Source organism: Solanum verrucosum, unplaced genomic scaffold (assembly GCF_900185275.1).
Source record: "Solanum verrucosum unplaced genomic scaffold, falcon-dt-bn FXZP01000140.1, whole genome shotgun sequence".
Classification (NCBI taxonomy): Eukaryota; Viridiplantae; Streptophyta; class Magnoliopsida; order Solanales; family Solanaceae; genus Solanum; species Solanum verrucosum.
In genome coordinates this window covers 209617-226993 of record NW_026020112.1, presented here as the reverse complement: position 1 = coordinate 226993, position 17377 = coordinate 209617, and the positions used below count along the sequence as shown (strand labels likewise).

General features: G+C 36.5%; 1 protein-coding gene across 4 annotated transcripts; it reads right to left on the bottom strand.

The window, feature by feature from the left end:
• Window positions 1-12839, bottom strand: LOC125825560 (BTB/POZ domain-containing protein FBL11). Of its 4 annotated transcripts, XM_049504885.1 has the most exons (16): window positions 12708-12839; window positions 12538-12606; window positions 10832-10920; window positions 10634-10739; window positions 9813-9849; window positions 9563-9714; window positions 8206-8752; window positions 7346-7621; window positions 6593-6738; window positions 5568-5894; window positions 4080-4323; window positions 2511-2566; window positions 1109-1189; window positions 711-755; window positions 562-630; window positions 1-238 (listed from the first exon to the last, which is right to left on the bottom strand). In XM_049504885.1, exons 1-16 carry the CDS (start codon window positions 12720-12722, stop codon window positions 65-67), a joined length of 2433 nt encoding a protein of 810 aa, XP_049360842.1. In that variant the 5' UTR covers window positions 12723-12839; the 3' UTR covers window positions 1-64. The 4 variants fall into 4 exon arrangements, 2 of the variants coding, with proteins under 2 accessions (XP_049360842.1, XP_049360841.1); XR_007442873.1 differs by lacking the exons at window positions 1-238; window positions 562-630; window positions 711-755 and adding an exon at window positions 3702-3792 and having other exon boundaries at window positions 1145-1189; XR_007442874.1 differs by lacking the exons at window positions 1-238; window positions 562-630; window positions 711-755; window positions 1109-1189 and adding exons at window positions 2355-2375; window positions 3702-3792.
• Window positions 12840-17377: the final 4538 nt, after the last annotated feature.

Here is a 17377-nt window from a genome sequence, read left to right as displayed (position 1 = left end):
CAGCATTGTGTCAGTAAATGTGGACACATTCAGAGTCACCATTAACATTTTTGGCTATCAAATGCTATAATCTTTCCTTGACAACAGTTCTTGAAAGTTTCCTACTGTCACATGTCAGTATCAGAGTCTCTGCATGCACCGGAGTTGTACAAGTTCCAGATTTTGTTGAACAAAAAGTGCGTCTTTTTAAATTGCATCTTGCAATCTTCACTATGCGTAAGAAGTTCCTGTCAGCAAACTGAACCAGATATACAAATATCAGGACGACAATGTAGAGGGTGTCTAGATTATTAAGGACTTCTTAGCAATACTTGTATGGAGGCAATGCCAGAAGCGACACCCAAGCGCTGCCCTTGACACGGAAAAGAAGATTCACTTGAACCACTTTACTCATAGTTATGCAAGAAGCTAAACAGTAATACAACTGTTACAGTTGCAAGAGAGATCAACAATAACAAAGAAGAAAAAAAAGAGAAGAAAAAATGGGGTCTGAATCTGCAACATTAGAGCTATACAGGAACACATTATATGAGTTATACAAGAGCGCATTAGAGGTCTTACATCTGGAAGATCAAAGTCACCATCCTTTGCATCACATACATCGATTGCTACCTTTCGGAGCAGTGGCATCTAATTGCATTAAAATAAATTATTAAGAAATGTCAGGGTTCACGTCTTGAAAGGAAAAATGCAAATTATCTTATGCTTACCCTTGAAGCAGCACGGATAATGAAATTTCTATCAATTCCAAGGCCCTATCATTCAAAAGTTGAACTTCAGTAATAACATTTAACTTATGCATAACAGCACCTTCAGAACCCATTCAAAGAAAGGATTAATATGGTACTTCATTCAATGATAAAATCATGGCAAGAATGTCATTTCAGCCACATTAAAAACTTCCTGAAGTTTCTACGGGCTTAAATAGTGTGATTGGACTCACTCAAGACTTCCTAGAAGTTCTCATGCATAGAACGAAAAGGAAAAGATGAATCAGATTAATTTTGTATTATATTTATTGTGCCCTTTGGAATTCATTGTTCGGTATTATTGATCCTCCACCATTTGATTTACAGAAGTGTGGAACATTCAGTAGCAGAAGACTTACATTATGACGTAGTAAAAGATCTTCAAGTGCTTGACAATTCATAAGCGAAGTGACACCCTGGGCAGTTACTTCACCACAGTCCTAAACAATATTAGACCACATGAAATTGTGAGAAAACACACTACTAAACTACATTTCTCGAGGAAATAAACAATTTAAGTTTCAAACCCAAAGATAATAGTGATGGAACAAGCCATAAAGAACGCTTGAATGGACTAAAAGTTAGATTTCTTCTTTTAGTTGGGCATCTCATCTATATATGAGACATCTGAAATGAAACTACCTATAATTCCTGTCATATGGAGTTCTCAGATAATTAACAGTAAAAAAAAAGTGATTTGAAATCGAACTCATTATTTCAATGCTTCTGGGAAAAAACAAAATGTGACTTGAAATCAAACTCATTAATTAAACGCTTCTTATGTCTCAGATCTCTGTAACTGATATAGGGAAGTATGTTTTGGCTTTAGACGCCTAGTTCCAGAATAACAGTGGAACCTGTACTTGTCAGGCTGCAATTTAGGACATAACACGGTTTAGGTCTGTGTGTCAACTATTAAAAGATCGTGATCTCAGGTAAATTATGCTTAACATCTGGAGTTTGATACTACTTAGGAGCATCTTAATTCTTCGGGGCATTGTTTAACTTAGGGTTGCATGAGACACTCTTCATTTTTAAGCATCCAACTTCCGGAGATTCTGATCTTTGCTACATTCTGTTTGTAGCGATACAGCTGATTCCAAATTCTAGTAGCTGATACTAGAATGCATGACTTTACAGGAGGTATGCATCATCGATTAAATTGCTTATGCCTTCTCTCTGTTTTTCACCCAGGGTGTGAAGAGTCATACATCATGTCTGGTCTCATTAATGACTTGGGGAAATCCCCACCTCTTGAGCTAACTTCTAGGATTGAGTTACACCCAAGGTCGCTCCAGATGTCCAACACTACCGGTGGGGTCCCACAATTTGGCCCTTTAAGGGATGGGTGATCTTTTTAGTGTTGCTTGGGCAATCCTCACCTCTTGAGATGGCTTTTGGGGTTGAATTAGGCCCAAGGTCCACAACACAGGGAGTTCAGATTCCCACCACAAATGCATCTCTTGTGAAAATAACCTTTTTCTTTAGTTAGAAATGTAGATAACAGGTCACAAAACTTAGGTCGTAATAACTGCACGTCAAGAATATTTAATGGCCAAATAAAATACACCTAACATGCTAGTGTATTTCTCCTCCCAATAACTCCCCATGCAGATCATTTGGAACCTGAAGCATATAGAATCCCATCACATAGGCAACTTTTAATTCTTTCTTCAGCTTGAAGAATTAGAAATTTCAAGAGAAAAATGAAATCAACTCAGCAAGTATACAGCAAGAGGAGTGAAAATAACAACGGCGAACCTCTAAATGAAGAGAGATCAACCCTGGCCAGCCATTTGAAATAGTATCTTGTGACTCTGCAAAGAAACATTATAAGGTCATAAAACCAGGATTTCATCTCATAATTGATCGGCCAAAAATTCCAAAAAATAAGAACATGGATCTTCAAAGTTTGCAAACTATCGCGATATTTAACTTATGAATCAAGCGCTGGAACTTCGGGAAAGAAGGATAGGGACACTGAAAGAGTGACTAACACCCAATTTGGTTTTATGCTAGGTAGATCTATAATAAAGATTATATTCTTGCTAAGAAATTGATTTAAATTTATAGGGAGAAGAAGGAAGATCTACATATTATATTATTGATCTAGAGCATGCGTATCAACAAATGCCCTTTCGTCGATATTGGAGAAGAACTGGATCAGTATTGCCCTTTCGTCGATATTGGAGAAGAACTGGATCAGTATTAGATATATAAAGAATATGTATGAAGAAGCCATCACTAGTGTTAAGAATCAGGAAATCTTTAATATGACAAGGGTCAATTCCTTGTAAATTTGGAAAAAGTTTGGAATACTTGCAATTGAGTAATTAAGAATAGGAGCTACTTTCCTTTCTCTTTTTGGATTACTTGTAAACACTATTTAAATGGTTGAGGAAATAATCAAGCAAATCATTCCCAATCTCTCTTTTTTCTCTCATTCTTTACTGCGCTAGTGTGAGAGCAGTGTAAGGACAAACAAGAGGAGTTCCTCATAGCAGTAGGTTTACACCAATTATTTGCACTTAACCTGTACTAGTTTTATTCTATAGGTAATTTAGCCCGTACATGTTTACCCCAATTATGAGATGAGTTCCCATGGAGTATGCTATTTGCAGACAATATTGTGTTAATTGATGACATCACTGAGGATGTTGACCAAAACTAGAACTAGGGAGAAGCTTTCTAGAAGTTTTTAGTTAGGATCAGTAGAAGTAAGATAGAATACATATTTTTTGAAAACAAGTAAGAATATACGCACCACATGTTTTGCCAACACAAGAACATCAAAGCTGACGTGGAATAAGACAGAATTATGGTTGAAAAGGGATATGGTACACCTAAAATCACATGGAAACTTGTTTCAAAACACCTACAGTCTCTTGAAATCCAGGCAAACTTGGAGAAAATAAAGGCATAATGGAAGAAAAAACGAAAAATAAGTGATACCAGTTTGTTGGAATCATGTTGGTACACTTGCTTTGAGTCCAATATTCGTTAGGACTTAGGACTCTTTTAGTGTTGGCATAGATTCGCATGCCTGCAAAAGATGTACATAATTTCTAGTGCTAGAGAACATATATTTTTGGACATTAGAACGACAGGCCAAATGGAGCACGTGGATAGCAAGGATTTATATAGACAATCCTAACTAGCTTGGGGGATTGAAGTGTGGTGGTGGCTGTAAATTGTAATTGTCTAATTGATCTGAAGGAATAAGTATAGCAAATTGGATTTTGCTTGTTACAACTGGATGAACCTTAGACAAGGGAATTTTTCAATCATCATACAAATTCAAAACAAAATGTTCTTGAGAGTAGTGCAGACCTGAATTAAGACGTTTGCATCCCACCAGTGAAAGCTCAGTTAAGTTCATGCAATTCCGACTAAGGATAAGCAAATCATCATTGGTCATCTGAGTTGATACTCTTTCAAGTTTCAATTTCCTCAAACGTGGTGCACTGGACTGGAAGCTTAATGAGGAAATCTCACCAAAGCAATAGCATAGAGCTAAGACTTGCAAGTTTTTCAAGGTCTCTAATATATTTCTTACAACAGAATCAGATACTACCTGTGAAGATCAGCAATACTAAGTAAGCAACACTGATTTCAAGCACTAATCTAAAATGCACACCATCTAGGACTCGGACAAGATACACTAACCGAATTCAGATATCCAGGTGCAACAAGGTATGGCAGATTGTGTTATACAACTGGATGCCCTGATTTTTCTATCCTCAATTAAATGAACAATTGACATTTCCTATCCATACAAACCTACTTATATTCAGATCTAAAATGTTCAGATGTATGTCAGACCCTGTAAGTATGGCAGATTGTGTTATACAACTGGATGCCCCGATTTTTCTATCCTTAATAAAATGAACAATTGACATTTCCTATCCATACAAACCTACTTATATTCAGACGTATGCCAGACCTGTAAGTAATAAGTCTGGAGAAAAGAATCACAGGGCACTACTTTATCCCGATAAGTCCCATTATTAGAAGTTTATGTCATAAAACACTTGCATTATATGCCCTCTGCCTTGATTTCTTTGTTGGTTTGCTTTTTATGTCAAAATTTTATAAATTTGACCACAAGTTCTAAATTTATATATCAATATTTTTTGAACATATAATCATTAATGTAGATAGAAAATGAGAGAGTGATGGCTAAATCAAAATCCAACTTAAGGTCCAGGAAAATCACCAAATTCCATTTCTTAATTTTATTGAATGATATTAAAAGGTATCATTCTAAGTTTTTATAATCTAAAGTAATGATGAACAGATTTAGAGACAATGAAGAAACTTTAGTTTCAAAAGACCATCTAATAAGTTAAGGACCTTGAAACAGGTTCTAGCCCTCACCTTAACTTTTAAGGATAAAGATCCAAGGTAAAGATAACTTTCATCACACTTAATGTTACTTGAAGAAACATGAAGTAACACTTGAAGAAATCCTTACACTTCATCGTCCATTGATATATAGTAAAGAAACTAGAAGGCGGTACATTACAGAAAGAGAACTCAAGACAATGAGAAATACTTCATGAAAGTGGTTAGGCTTGAGGAACCATGCTTGGAATAGACAAGACAAAAAGGCAAAAAAGATCTGGGAATGAGTTGCAACGATCCCACCATTTGCGGCTATACTTATTCTGTCATCACATTTCCTTACAATTTAGATGATTGAAAACCCGTTCAGGCCCTCAACCCATCAGCTCATTGAGCATTATCCAATATGCACACAGCATATTGGATCGAAACTACGCGAAAAAACTACCAAGAACTTTTGCATTGACACATTACCTGGAAATAAAGAATCAAGGTCTCTAGCCAAGGACAAAAGGTGGGTACCAGTTTGAGCCCATCTTCACCTAAAGATCCACCTAAACCAACAATAAATGTCCTCAACATTTTAATTGCTGGACGCAGGGCCTCCAATGAAAAGAACGAGAATCCCCAACCAAGAGAAATTTCCTCCAAATTGCAGGACTTCCCAAGCTCATAATATAATACAGGAGAGTTCCATAGAATATCATTTTCTTCTTGTAATAGATGCCTGCAGCCTCTGGCAATCAGACATTTTAAAAGAGGATTTCCGCGGACAACATGACCCACTGCATGGCAAGAAACCTGTAATTCCAAAGTGAATAATATATTGGTTATACAGACAAATCATCTGTCTATAAACATCATTCTTCCGCAAATGCTCCACCTATAGAGTCCAAAGTCCCAAAAATTGCTCCTTTCTAACTATTCTGAGATACTACAAGACAATAAAACCAAGTGAAACACCTTGGCGTTTTTGGCACTACTCACTAGTCCATGTAGTGGAGGGAGCTTACACAGAGATGTGGAGAGTTTAGCAACAGAAAGCACGTAAGTGTCTGCGACGTTTAACATTTTCTTCAAAATGCAAAACATTTAAAAGTTAGAATAAGTCCAGTGCTCTAGCTTCTATTTGTCAAGAAATTCACTTGGGCAACAGATATACATACATGTCCTGAAATACGTTATTGTATAGAATTATGTGGAAACATCCCTTTTAGGAGCTTAGACTGTTAAAATGGTAGCATTCTTTTTTGAGTCTTTGGCAGCTCAGTCATATGTGTCGCCTGTCAGAGTCTTTTATACAGGCCAAAAACATAAAAATATTATTTTCAGTATGGCAGATGGTGCGGTACTGCAGTTCAACCTAAGGCCTCCACTCTTTCAACACCTTACCCTAAAAGCTTGACCCTAGAGCAAACTGATAACATAGAAATTCACATATTTTCCAGAAAAAACTTGGAGAACGTTGACTTTAAGTTCTCCCAGGACTACTTACAAACCTTAGTATCAGATACATCAAGCATTTCCAGTGATGATCCTGAAAATTTATATAGACAATTGTCGACAAGCTGTGTTTCCCTCAAACAAAGACTTCTTATTCTCTGAGTTTGAGAGATAAGCTCCAAAAGAGAAGTCTCATTGATACCTGCGAATGAAGAGAGTTTTCAAAAATTGAAGTGAAAGAGATAAAACAAACTGGAAAAGAGGATATAATCATGTCCCACATATATATTTCATCAAAAGATAATTATGTACCGCAAATATAATTGCCAGCTTCCTTATCTTACAATGTAGAGCCTTACATGAGATTCCAACAGTCAAAAAAAGGCTCCCTTGAATACAGTTGAGCAAGAATTTTATTTGTTATAGGTGGCAGTAATTAAAATTTAAGTTCCAGCAGTCATAGTTCAAAATTAAATAACTCTTTAAACTATCAATAAATTAATTGAGTTGTAAGTTGCTTCGACTGAGATTCAGGTGGAAACCAAAACATGCAGCATCCTCCGCTAAATCCTTACTTTTGTGATTTCAGAAATACTTCAGCATTCAAGCTTGCAGTTTTATTTTGAAAAAAGGAGTTCTAATATATCCACATTGAACTAAATTTTATCAACAGTCACATTGGAAGATGCAAAGCAGTAACTGCTAACCATAGTTTTAAATAAAAGCTTCTACGTACAAACTTCAGTTTTGTTAACAAACATTGGCATGGAGGAGGCAAGGCAGAAAACAAAATCTAGAACATCGCTCACCTTTACAGCCTCCTATATGCAGAATTTGAAGTTTGTAAGCTAATGAATTGGTGTTGCCTGCCATCTTCATTGCCACAGCGTCAAGTCTAGAGATATTACGGCAAAGTGACAGCACACAATTGTGCCCAAATGAAGTATCACACGCAAAGATTGAATGTAGTTCAACACATTTCAATACTAAAATGGATATGCCAGAATCCGTTATGGACGTACATGCATTGAGGTTAATACAACATAAGGAAGGGCAGCACTCTGCAATAATTTGGAGATCAGAATCTGGAGAATATCAAAGAGAAGTAAAGTTAGCTCAATGCAGAGGGTATCATATCATTAAGAGCATACAAGCAAGCTGAATTTCCAATAAAGATCCTCTAACAGCTCGAGGAAAGTACAGACGAGATTCCAAGGCAACTTATTGATGTGATTTGCAAACTATATGCATGAGAAAATGAAAGTGGTGTCACTTACAAAACACAATGTAACAGCTAAAAGCAGTACTCAACATTTACATAGCAAGAGTTTGGGAAAAACTTTCTAAGATAGATCGCATAATTTTGATAGGCGGGAACTAAGCGAAGATAAGAGGATGATTCTTTTTACAGTGGTTTTTCCTCCCTTCACCTTCCGTATATAAGCTTTCTAACATATCAGGTATTATTTTTGGGTTTTGTTCCTAAGCATGCTTTTAGGCTCATACCTTTTCACCAAGAATCAAGTGAAGTAGGAAAAGTACTTGGGTCTTTAAAAAAAAATCATTTCTAAGGACCAGAAAATGAAAATGATCTCCTGGAAAGAGACTTTTCCTTTGGTCAGGATGCGGTTTGAGCTAGCCAGCTAGGAGAGATGGCCAAATATCATACCATAGATATCTGTTCGACCCTCCAATATGAGTTTTGTAATATTTGAGAGCTGCCTAGAAAAGTGAAATGCTGGTACATCAGGACATATCTCATCATTGGGAGATGTTGATAGCTGCAGCATCACAGCAGGAAATGAAGATATAACTGAGACCTTTGCTGGTATTACAGGAGTACTGTCCACTGTTAGATCGATGTCTGAGAGTAATGGGCATCTCTGTAACAATTGGTACAGCTTCATTGTCCTGAAGGTCAAAATATAAGCAGCTTTTAATGTTGTTAGGGATGGAAATGACTTGGAAAAGAACTCAATGGCAGCTTCAAGATGCAGCATAGGACAATTTGAAACATCCACTACTTGCACTGCTCCAAAAGTCAAAACAGGGAAAGTTTCCCATGAAATCCGAGATATATCCATATGGCGCTCAAGTTTGAGTGAAAGCTGATTAAGCTTCTTCATCAGCAATTTGTCCAAATTATTGGAAGAAGGAAGCATGTTTAGGAGAAGAAGAGGCAGATTAATTTGTGGGCAGCCTGAAAGGTCCAATATCTACAGAGGAGATTCAGAAAAGGAATTAAGCAATGAAAATGGTTGTTAAGTGATAACATTGTATGAATTTCACAACTTAATTTCAAGTAAAAGAGAGGAAAAGTGAAGAAAAAAAAGATTGTTTCACTTTGACACTGTAAGTGATATTTTATAATCAAGCGAGCAAGCCTACTCTTGATGATGTTGAATGTGCTAATCTTTTAGTTCCAACAAGTGATTAAAGGGAGAAAGATGAATTTAGAAATCGTGCCCAAAGTACTAGCAAGTTCTACTCTTGGAAAGTCTCCAAGAACAGATAGGGTGAAGTGAAAACTATAAGTAGATTCATTTGTTCCCATCATTTGAATTGTCTGCAGAGTATTAGAAATATTCTATCCATTGAGTGACGACACAATGGAAAAAGATATTAAGCTATCACAATTCAGAAAATCTATTTCTTAACAGAAAAGGATGTCTAGGTCTAAAATAAGTTGTACACTCCTTGTTTTTCTTTTTGTTATCATTTTGCTTCTAGATAAGAATATAAAAGAACTTCATGTGAAATGACTTTCATAAGTAAGTTGTTAGACTTGCCACTTTAGTCCCCAGATTTCAAGCCATCTAGAATCTTTGATTAGTCAATCAATCAGAATGGATAAGACAACCGTGAGTCGTTATAAGCTTCGTAGACTCGGTCAAGTCACTTACACAATGCCGACGACTATTTTCCACTTAATAAGTGAAGGGGAGGTGGACTATATTTGTGTGGCATCCAATGAAAATGAAAGCCAAAACCCACAAACACTGACAGGATGCTGGTAAAATGTAAACCTTAGTATATTCAGTCAAGCGGATCCTGAGCTGATTACAGTCACCACCTCCAAGAATGTCTGCTAAGATAAAGGAACGGGAGGCAGCTAAACTACAGATAGCAACCACACTTCTTTCTGCAAACTTTGAGAAGAAGGGGCATCTTCGTTTCCCTAAAATGCGAACAAAAATACAGAAATGATCAGAAGGAACCTAAATAACACTTGAGCATTAGTGCTTTGAAAGTAACAACTCAAAGGACTGCTCATACCAGCAGCAAATGGCAATGATAAAAGGCTAGTGCGGATCTGTTAACAAAGACAATGGTCACATAAATTACTTAAGTCAGTGTAAGCAAGAAAGAATTCAAATGCATATGTAGCAGAGATATCGGGGAAAGAATCATAGGTCTTCAGCTTGTAGCTTTTATATTTGTAAATTTTTCAAGTAGTGGAAAAAATTTCTTGCACCCAAAAGGGATAGAGCTGTTCATGAGTTTCGTTTCACACTAAGACCTTACAGATATAATATCTCAATCAATTATCAAATTGGAACACTTTATCTGCGGGAAAACTAGGACTGAGATCAATGCACCTGTAATGTTATAACATAAATCAGATATGCAAGGAAAACCAAACAAGTGAGCTGCCCCATAAGTACAAGAAAATTGAGTGAGGTTCAAAAGCTATTAAATAGGCATATCATCAACAAGGATAAGAGTCACGCAAAAGAAATGTCATAAAACAACAAAAACAAAGAGGAAAAAACACTATTTTTTTTGATAAAAAAGAGAAGGAATATCTACTTCCGGAATCTTATAGTGCAAAACTCCATATCAGCAGTGATTACTAATCTCACTAAGTAGGCTAGATTATTCTTACATGTTTTCCTTACACGGATTGTTAAACCTGATTTGCTAATGTGGGGTCACTATAGCATGCTGCGGTGCAAGGCTAGTTGCAGTCTGAAAGAATACGGTCATTAGAAATTGTCACAACCCCCTTTTTAGGCATCTCTCTGACCCACATGAATACAGACAAAATTCAATTGGAAATATCACGTCATTTAATCAATCCCAACAATATCATATACCTCTGTTAGAATTTCAAGGCGAGCATCACCAGTGGAGCTCAAACGATCAGATGGGTTGGTGTTAGCGGCAAGCCATAGTAGAATAGCATCACAGAGATGCTTCTCGCTGTGAAAAGTCACCATGAAATCAGAATTGCAGTTGAAATGAGACCTTGCATCAGACAGACCTTTGTTTTACCAGATAAAGAGAATACCTACCTATCTACTGTCAAACAAGGTTGCTTTACACAGGAAAGCAACAATTCAAAAGGGACATTGTGAAATGAGTCACAGGATGCCATCCATATCTGCAGTAAGAAAGAAAATTACATCTGGAACAGTTGTTGGAAAGTAGAAAGAATCATCTGACGTGACATGCCAACAAATAATTCAAAATAATCATATCATATCATATCATATATATATATATAAGAGAACCTTAGGCCCGCCTACCTGCCGCCACCACAAACCAGAATACCCTTTTAATTTATTTATTTACAAAATTAGCCTTCCCTTTCATGAAAAGTTGTGACTTTTATGAAAAGTTGCGACTTTAATGAAGAATTGCGACTTTAATGAAGAGTTGCGACTTTAATGAAAAGTTGTGACTTTTATGAAGAGTTGCGACTTTATAAAGAGTTGCGACTTTTATGAAAAGTTATTACTTTTATGAAAGGTTGTGACCTTTCCGAAGGGTTGCAACTTTTCCAAATAGTTGTAACCTTCCTGACAAGGCACAGTAAACATTTGTTCACACTACCCTTTATTGTCTATAAATAGAGGGATTTCCTCTCATTTAGCACAACGAAAATTCCAAACCCCCTCTTCTTCTTCTTCTTCTTCTTCACAATTAAATATTTGTATACTTTGCTCATGTTGAGTGACTCACTGACACTATTGCTTATGTTACAGATCCTGGTATGTATTTTTACAATCATTAATTTATAATTTATGCTTATGTTATTAAAGCTAAATGATAAGATGTAACGATTTTCATTTTCCTTTACATTATTAATGTTTGTTACTACGTAATCTTGTATGTAAGATAATATAGTGTTTAAGTTTTAATGCCTGAGAAGTTTTAAGTATTATTTTATGAATTTCGTGATATTAAATTCCAGCGCGAAGCGCGGGTAATTTTACTAGTTAAGACTAATATGAAGGACAACATGTTTTCTCTGGCTTATATTGCTAAATCACTGCAACAGCTCCTGGGCTTGTTTGTAGCTAGAAATGTTCCTATTTATATTCAAAGTAATATACTTTTGATATTCAGCAGAATTGACATAAAAAAACACACTATTAACTACAAGAGTGGAGTAAGAAATTTGAAAAGCTGAAGCAGATCTAATGGCATGAAAATGTGTTGAAATTGTTTTAGTTACTGTAGTAATTATTTGCATAATAAGTTGCTAGTTTTAAGAAAATATACTTCAGTTACTATGCTGAATTTTTATTTTTTTTGTAACAACTCTCAAAATTCACATTTCACACTCACTGGCTAACTCTAACCACATGCAATAGAAGCTTTTCCAGAGAACTTGTCAAAAAAAACGAGAATACCACTGCCCTTACCATTGAATGACATAAAGTTACTGCAACTAAACAGCAAAATTGCTGCCAAATTTTTTGATAAACTTGTTTTTGCAGATGTTACCCATGGAAAAGAGAGAAGAATTGCATGATGGAAATGGAAAAAAGACAGTAATTAGATTGGGGAGAAAATAAGGCTGGAGAAGGGAGAGAAATCAAGGACGAGGAGGTATAGACAAAGAAACATAAAAGAAATGCAGATATGATTTAGTTGACCCTCCCATAGAGGTATGTTATACATGTGTACATTCAAATCAAACCAATCAATTCAAGAAAACATTGAATGGCAGAACAATTTGGAGACTTGGACAAAGTACAATTTAAGCACTTACAAAGTTCCTCGCTAGATAACCAGTCAGTTGTGGAATAAAATCAATTGCTGCATGATATTCCATGTAAATCTATAAGAGACAACCCACGGAATCACATTAAAACATAATATGAAGAGCAATATGCTGCAAATATCATTTTCCTAGTAGCTAAAAGTAAAAGATATTGTTACCATTCTCTCTACCATAATCCCAGATATGGACCAAATCTTCTAAACACAGCTGAGGAGGCCAAATGCTGACTTCAGATGTTACATATTCCAGCCAACTTCGACAAACTAAAAGAAGCTTGTCCACTCCAAAAAACAATGACGCCTGCAGAATATATGTGCAAGATCAGATCTTTACCAATAAAAAGTCCAGGATCAGATATTAGAAATTATTGGACAAACAACAACAGGTTGCATCTGATCTCTGGGCAGAGACTTGCAAAGCTTATATCCAGTCAAAAGAGACCTCCAGGATGTAGTAAAACTCAAAGAGGGGAAATGAACATCTTTCCAACAACATTGTGATGCAAAGATAAACCTTCCTGAAGTAAAGTTGGAGCATGCTTTTGTCCTGAAGTATTCTAGCATTGGGCTCAGTGCAAATACAGCACACAATGATAATTGATAAGTGTAGCATTCTTTCATAAAGCTTCACCTTCTTTAGTGACCCCCGATAAAGAGATCACTCAACTTCTCCTTGCAAAATGATAAATATGAACAAAAAAAATGGTTTAGAGAAGTCAGCTAGGCTAGAACAGATGGGAAGAAAGCACCTAGTGTTTTGTCCCTACTGGGAATTGAACCTGAGACATCGTGATGCCCAAACCCACTTCATTGATCACTAGGTCACACCCTTGCGTGACTCTACTATGAAAATTCACTATTTCCTTTCAACCTCTAACAATCTATTAAGCTCAAAAAACTTTGTATTTATTATTTTTAACTAAACCCGACAATCCTTGGTCCAAAAAGACATCATAGCGCATCTTTTTTGTTTGTTAGTGAGACATATTGAATCGTTTGGCTTTTCATATGGAAGAAAAATCACAGATGTTCCATGACAAGGGCGTACCAATTTATGCATAGATACAAATAGTTGTAATTATGAAGGTTAACCTTGGAGCAATAGTGAAGTTGTCTCCATTGGGTTCAAGCCATTATGCTTGTGTGAAGGTAGCTTGCCAACATCACACCCCCTTGGGATGCATTCTTACACAGAACTTGTATGAACGCGGGATGTTTTTTTTTTATGATAAGGGAAACCCGCAGTCGCTACCCTTTAGTTGCGCACAGGGTAAAACCCCACTCTTATGCAATAGCTCGCAAACCACACAAGAGAGGTAACCCCGCACTAGGCAAGTCCAGTGCGACGAGTTCAACCCAGAAGGCAAACCCTTTGCTTTCGGTGGTAAGGGAATTCAAACTTAGACCTCCAACCAGGTAATTCAAACTTAGACCTCCAACCTAGAAGTCCCAAGCCCAAACCACTGAGCCACCCCGAAGGGTTGAATGCGGGATGCTTTGTGCACTACGCAACCCCTTTTTATGAATTTTGGTATACCGTGCTGAATGAATATGACTTAGACCCTCTATCATGTTTCCTTAGTTCCCTTTCTTTTGTTTTTTTAACTACCGAGAACCCCCCACCCCCTGGACCGTGGATAAGTTCCCTACATTTATAATGGAAGATTGAGGTTTTGTAACGATACACATTCAATACCTCATTTGTGTTGTTTTGATTGACAGAAATATATTACTTCCTCCGTCCTAAATTATGTCATGCAGTTTATCTAGACACAAAGTTTATGAAATATGAGAGAACTTTACAATGTTCCAAAAATATCCTTAAAATAAATAAATTTTAAAATATAGAAGTACACTTTTATTGACTTTTGCCAAATACGTGGGACACAAGATGGGTAAAATGTTGATAGTGTCATTAAACATTTGTCAAATAACGAAATGTGTCATTTTTTTGGGACTTACTAAAAAAGAAAGTATGTCTAATAAGGCGGGACACAGGGAGTACCTTATTTAAACCCCCACACTACCCACCCCCCAAAAAAAGGAGGAATGTTGAACTCTTATCCATTACAAGGGCAAGGCTTTCATAGGCAAGGTACTACGACATCACTAAGCTAACAAAAAGTAGTAAAGTACTTCCACAGATTTCCAAGTGACCAACAGAAATTACATCAGTGAAACCTTTTAAGCAAATAAAAGTAATTGTTGCAATACTGGTAACTGGAGTTCTTACCTCATACAAAGGAAGGAAGTTTTCTGAAGTAATGTCCATCAAACATCCAAAAATAAATCTCAACATACTCAGAAGTGGCTCCACGTCCCAATGAATAGATATAGAGTCAAAGCAAGATTCACTGAAGCAGTTAAACCATATAATAAAGAGGTAAGGTAATCTCACAAAAGAAAGGAATTATGTTATTATAATATTATCCAAAACTTCTATAAATGGAGTTATCATGGTACATTATTTTTTTGTCAAGTAAAGGTAGTTATCTTTCATTCAGCATCCAGAAGATGCAACAAGATTACAAACAAAGCCAGCTCCTGTACAAGAATAATTCTTGTACATTATTTCACTCAATAGTTAATATAGGATAAATTCATTTCTCTAGTGCTTCACATGGACAAAGAACTAGGTGAAGAAAATATCAAAGTTTGAGTTGTTTCCAATCACTAGAAGAGTCTTCTGAGGAAAATATAATACAGTGTCCTTTTGTTGCTTCAAGATCTGTGTCTTCTCCAATGAACCGCTACACCTTGAGATTCATCGCTCCGAGATGACATGATATTAAAAAAAGGATAACTGTCAAAATCTATACAATACAAGGCCTCATGCTTCAATAGAAATCCTTCACTCGCTAGCACATTGATCTACAACTTCTTTCCGTTAATGGTTCAGGTTAGGTGTAGCCAACACCACAGTAGACCTAGTCAGCCGCCAAAACATTACTTAGTGTCACTCAATTGTCAAATTAGCCCATGTTTGTAGTACAGTCAATGACATGCGAGGTAGAAAAAGAAAAAAAAAGTCCTTTGATCCTTCAATGCTACGTAGGACGCCTATGTCTATTTGTTCTATTTTATACAAGTTTAAATGCCTACTTGTGCACACCAAAAGTTGGAGGGAATGGATGCCAACAAAGGCCAAGTTTAAGGCACAATTATGTATTATGACCAGTAGCTAATCAGATCATTCTATTCTGCATCCACTCTACACATGGTTGGCATTCTATCTTCTCACATGTGGATCATATATTATTCTGGAGATGACAATAGAAGTTTAAGCTACCAAAATTGCCAAATAACATCTCTTACTTACTTTCCTATAAAAAAACTTAAGTACTTGTCAGGGATAAAGATTGCTTACTCCATTTCATGTGTGCCTTGGTATAGAGGAAATTTGCTATGGATATTTTGGGCAAAACCGGTATGCGTGACTATCGACCAATCAACTCACCTGTATATCCTAATGTCAAGCTACTTCAACGTTGGGGAGCCTTCAGATTGGTAAGTTAAATTAGCTTGCCACTACATGTGAGATAGAGTCGCATCCTTAGATGTATCAAGATTCAAGAGTAATCTAGGACAAGGAATTCTCCACAAAGATCAAGGTAATAGTGTAAGTATCAAGTTTGTAAATGCATATCAGGCTGCATTGCCATCCCATAGGCGATCAATGGTAGAAATTTGGTCTCTTTTTTTTTTTGATGACAAGGAAAACCCGCGGTCGCTACCCTTTGGGTGCGCACAAGGTAAAACCCCCGCTCCTATGCAATAACTCACAAAGCACATAGGAGAGGTAACCCGCACTAGGCAAGCCCGGTACGACGAGCTCGACCTAGAAGGCAAACCCCTTGCTTTCGCTGGCAAGGGATTTCAAACTTGAAACCTCCACCATGGAAGTTCCAAGCCCAAACCACTGGGCCACCCCGAAGGGTAGAAACTTGGTCTCTTTGACAAGTAATAAGCAAGATGTGGATATTAGATCAAGTGTAGAGGTTGCTTATAGAGCTATGCTCCCAACAGTAAATGAGCTTTTGCAGTTGAACAATTACTTGAAGAGTAGGAGTTTGGAAGAATTTTAATTTGTCACAATCAAAACGCGATAACATGGCATCTAAACCAGTGTTCTTTCGGAGGCAAAATATATGGAGATTGAGTATCACTTTATCTGCGAAAATACACAATCCGCACTCATCTCTAATATTGACGAATGAATCTGAACCCCAGCAGTGGCTGAGCCAGAATTTTATACAATAGGATTCAAAAAAATAATAAAATGCCAAACCTATGATTTGAACTTGTTACCTAAAACAATTTTTGAACTCCCTCTGCCACTACTCTAGAATACTCCCCTCTCTCAAGGGGGACTCACTAGTATATATTTAACAAATTTATTTTTACCCTATTTACGTAGAATTATTTTCTAGCGAAGGAGATTCATTGAACCCATTTGGGGTCCATGTTATATGCATTCTAACTTGAGGGGAAAGTTACATATTGACCAGATTTATATTATCATTCCTTGTAACATTCCATAGAAAATTAAGCTCATAGTTTGTATTTATTATTAGAATATTTATTTCCCAAGTTAGCAGTAAGAAATTATTAAGTACCATTTCATAGCTAGCCGAAGAACACATACAGCTGTTCTTGAATATTATTAACTTATTATTCACTCAGTACCAGACAAATCTGCTCTTCCATAATCTTGTTCTTCGAAATTAGATAACAAAAAATATAATAATGTAGCAGTCTCCAATCTGCCAAAGCATGTTGCTTCAGGGTAGCTTAACTGTTGTAATTTGCTCCAGCAAGATATCAAACAC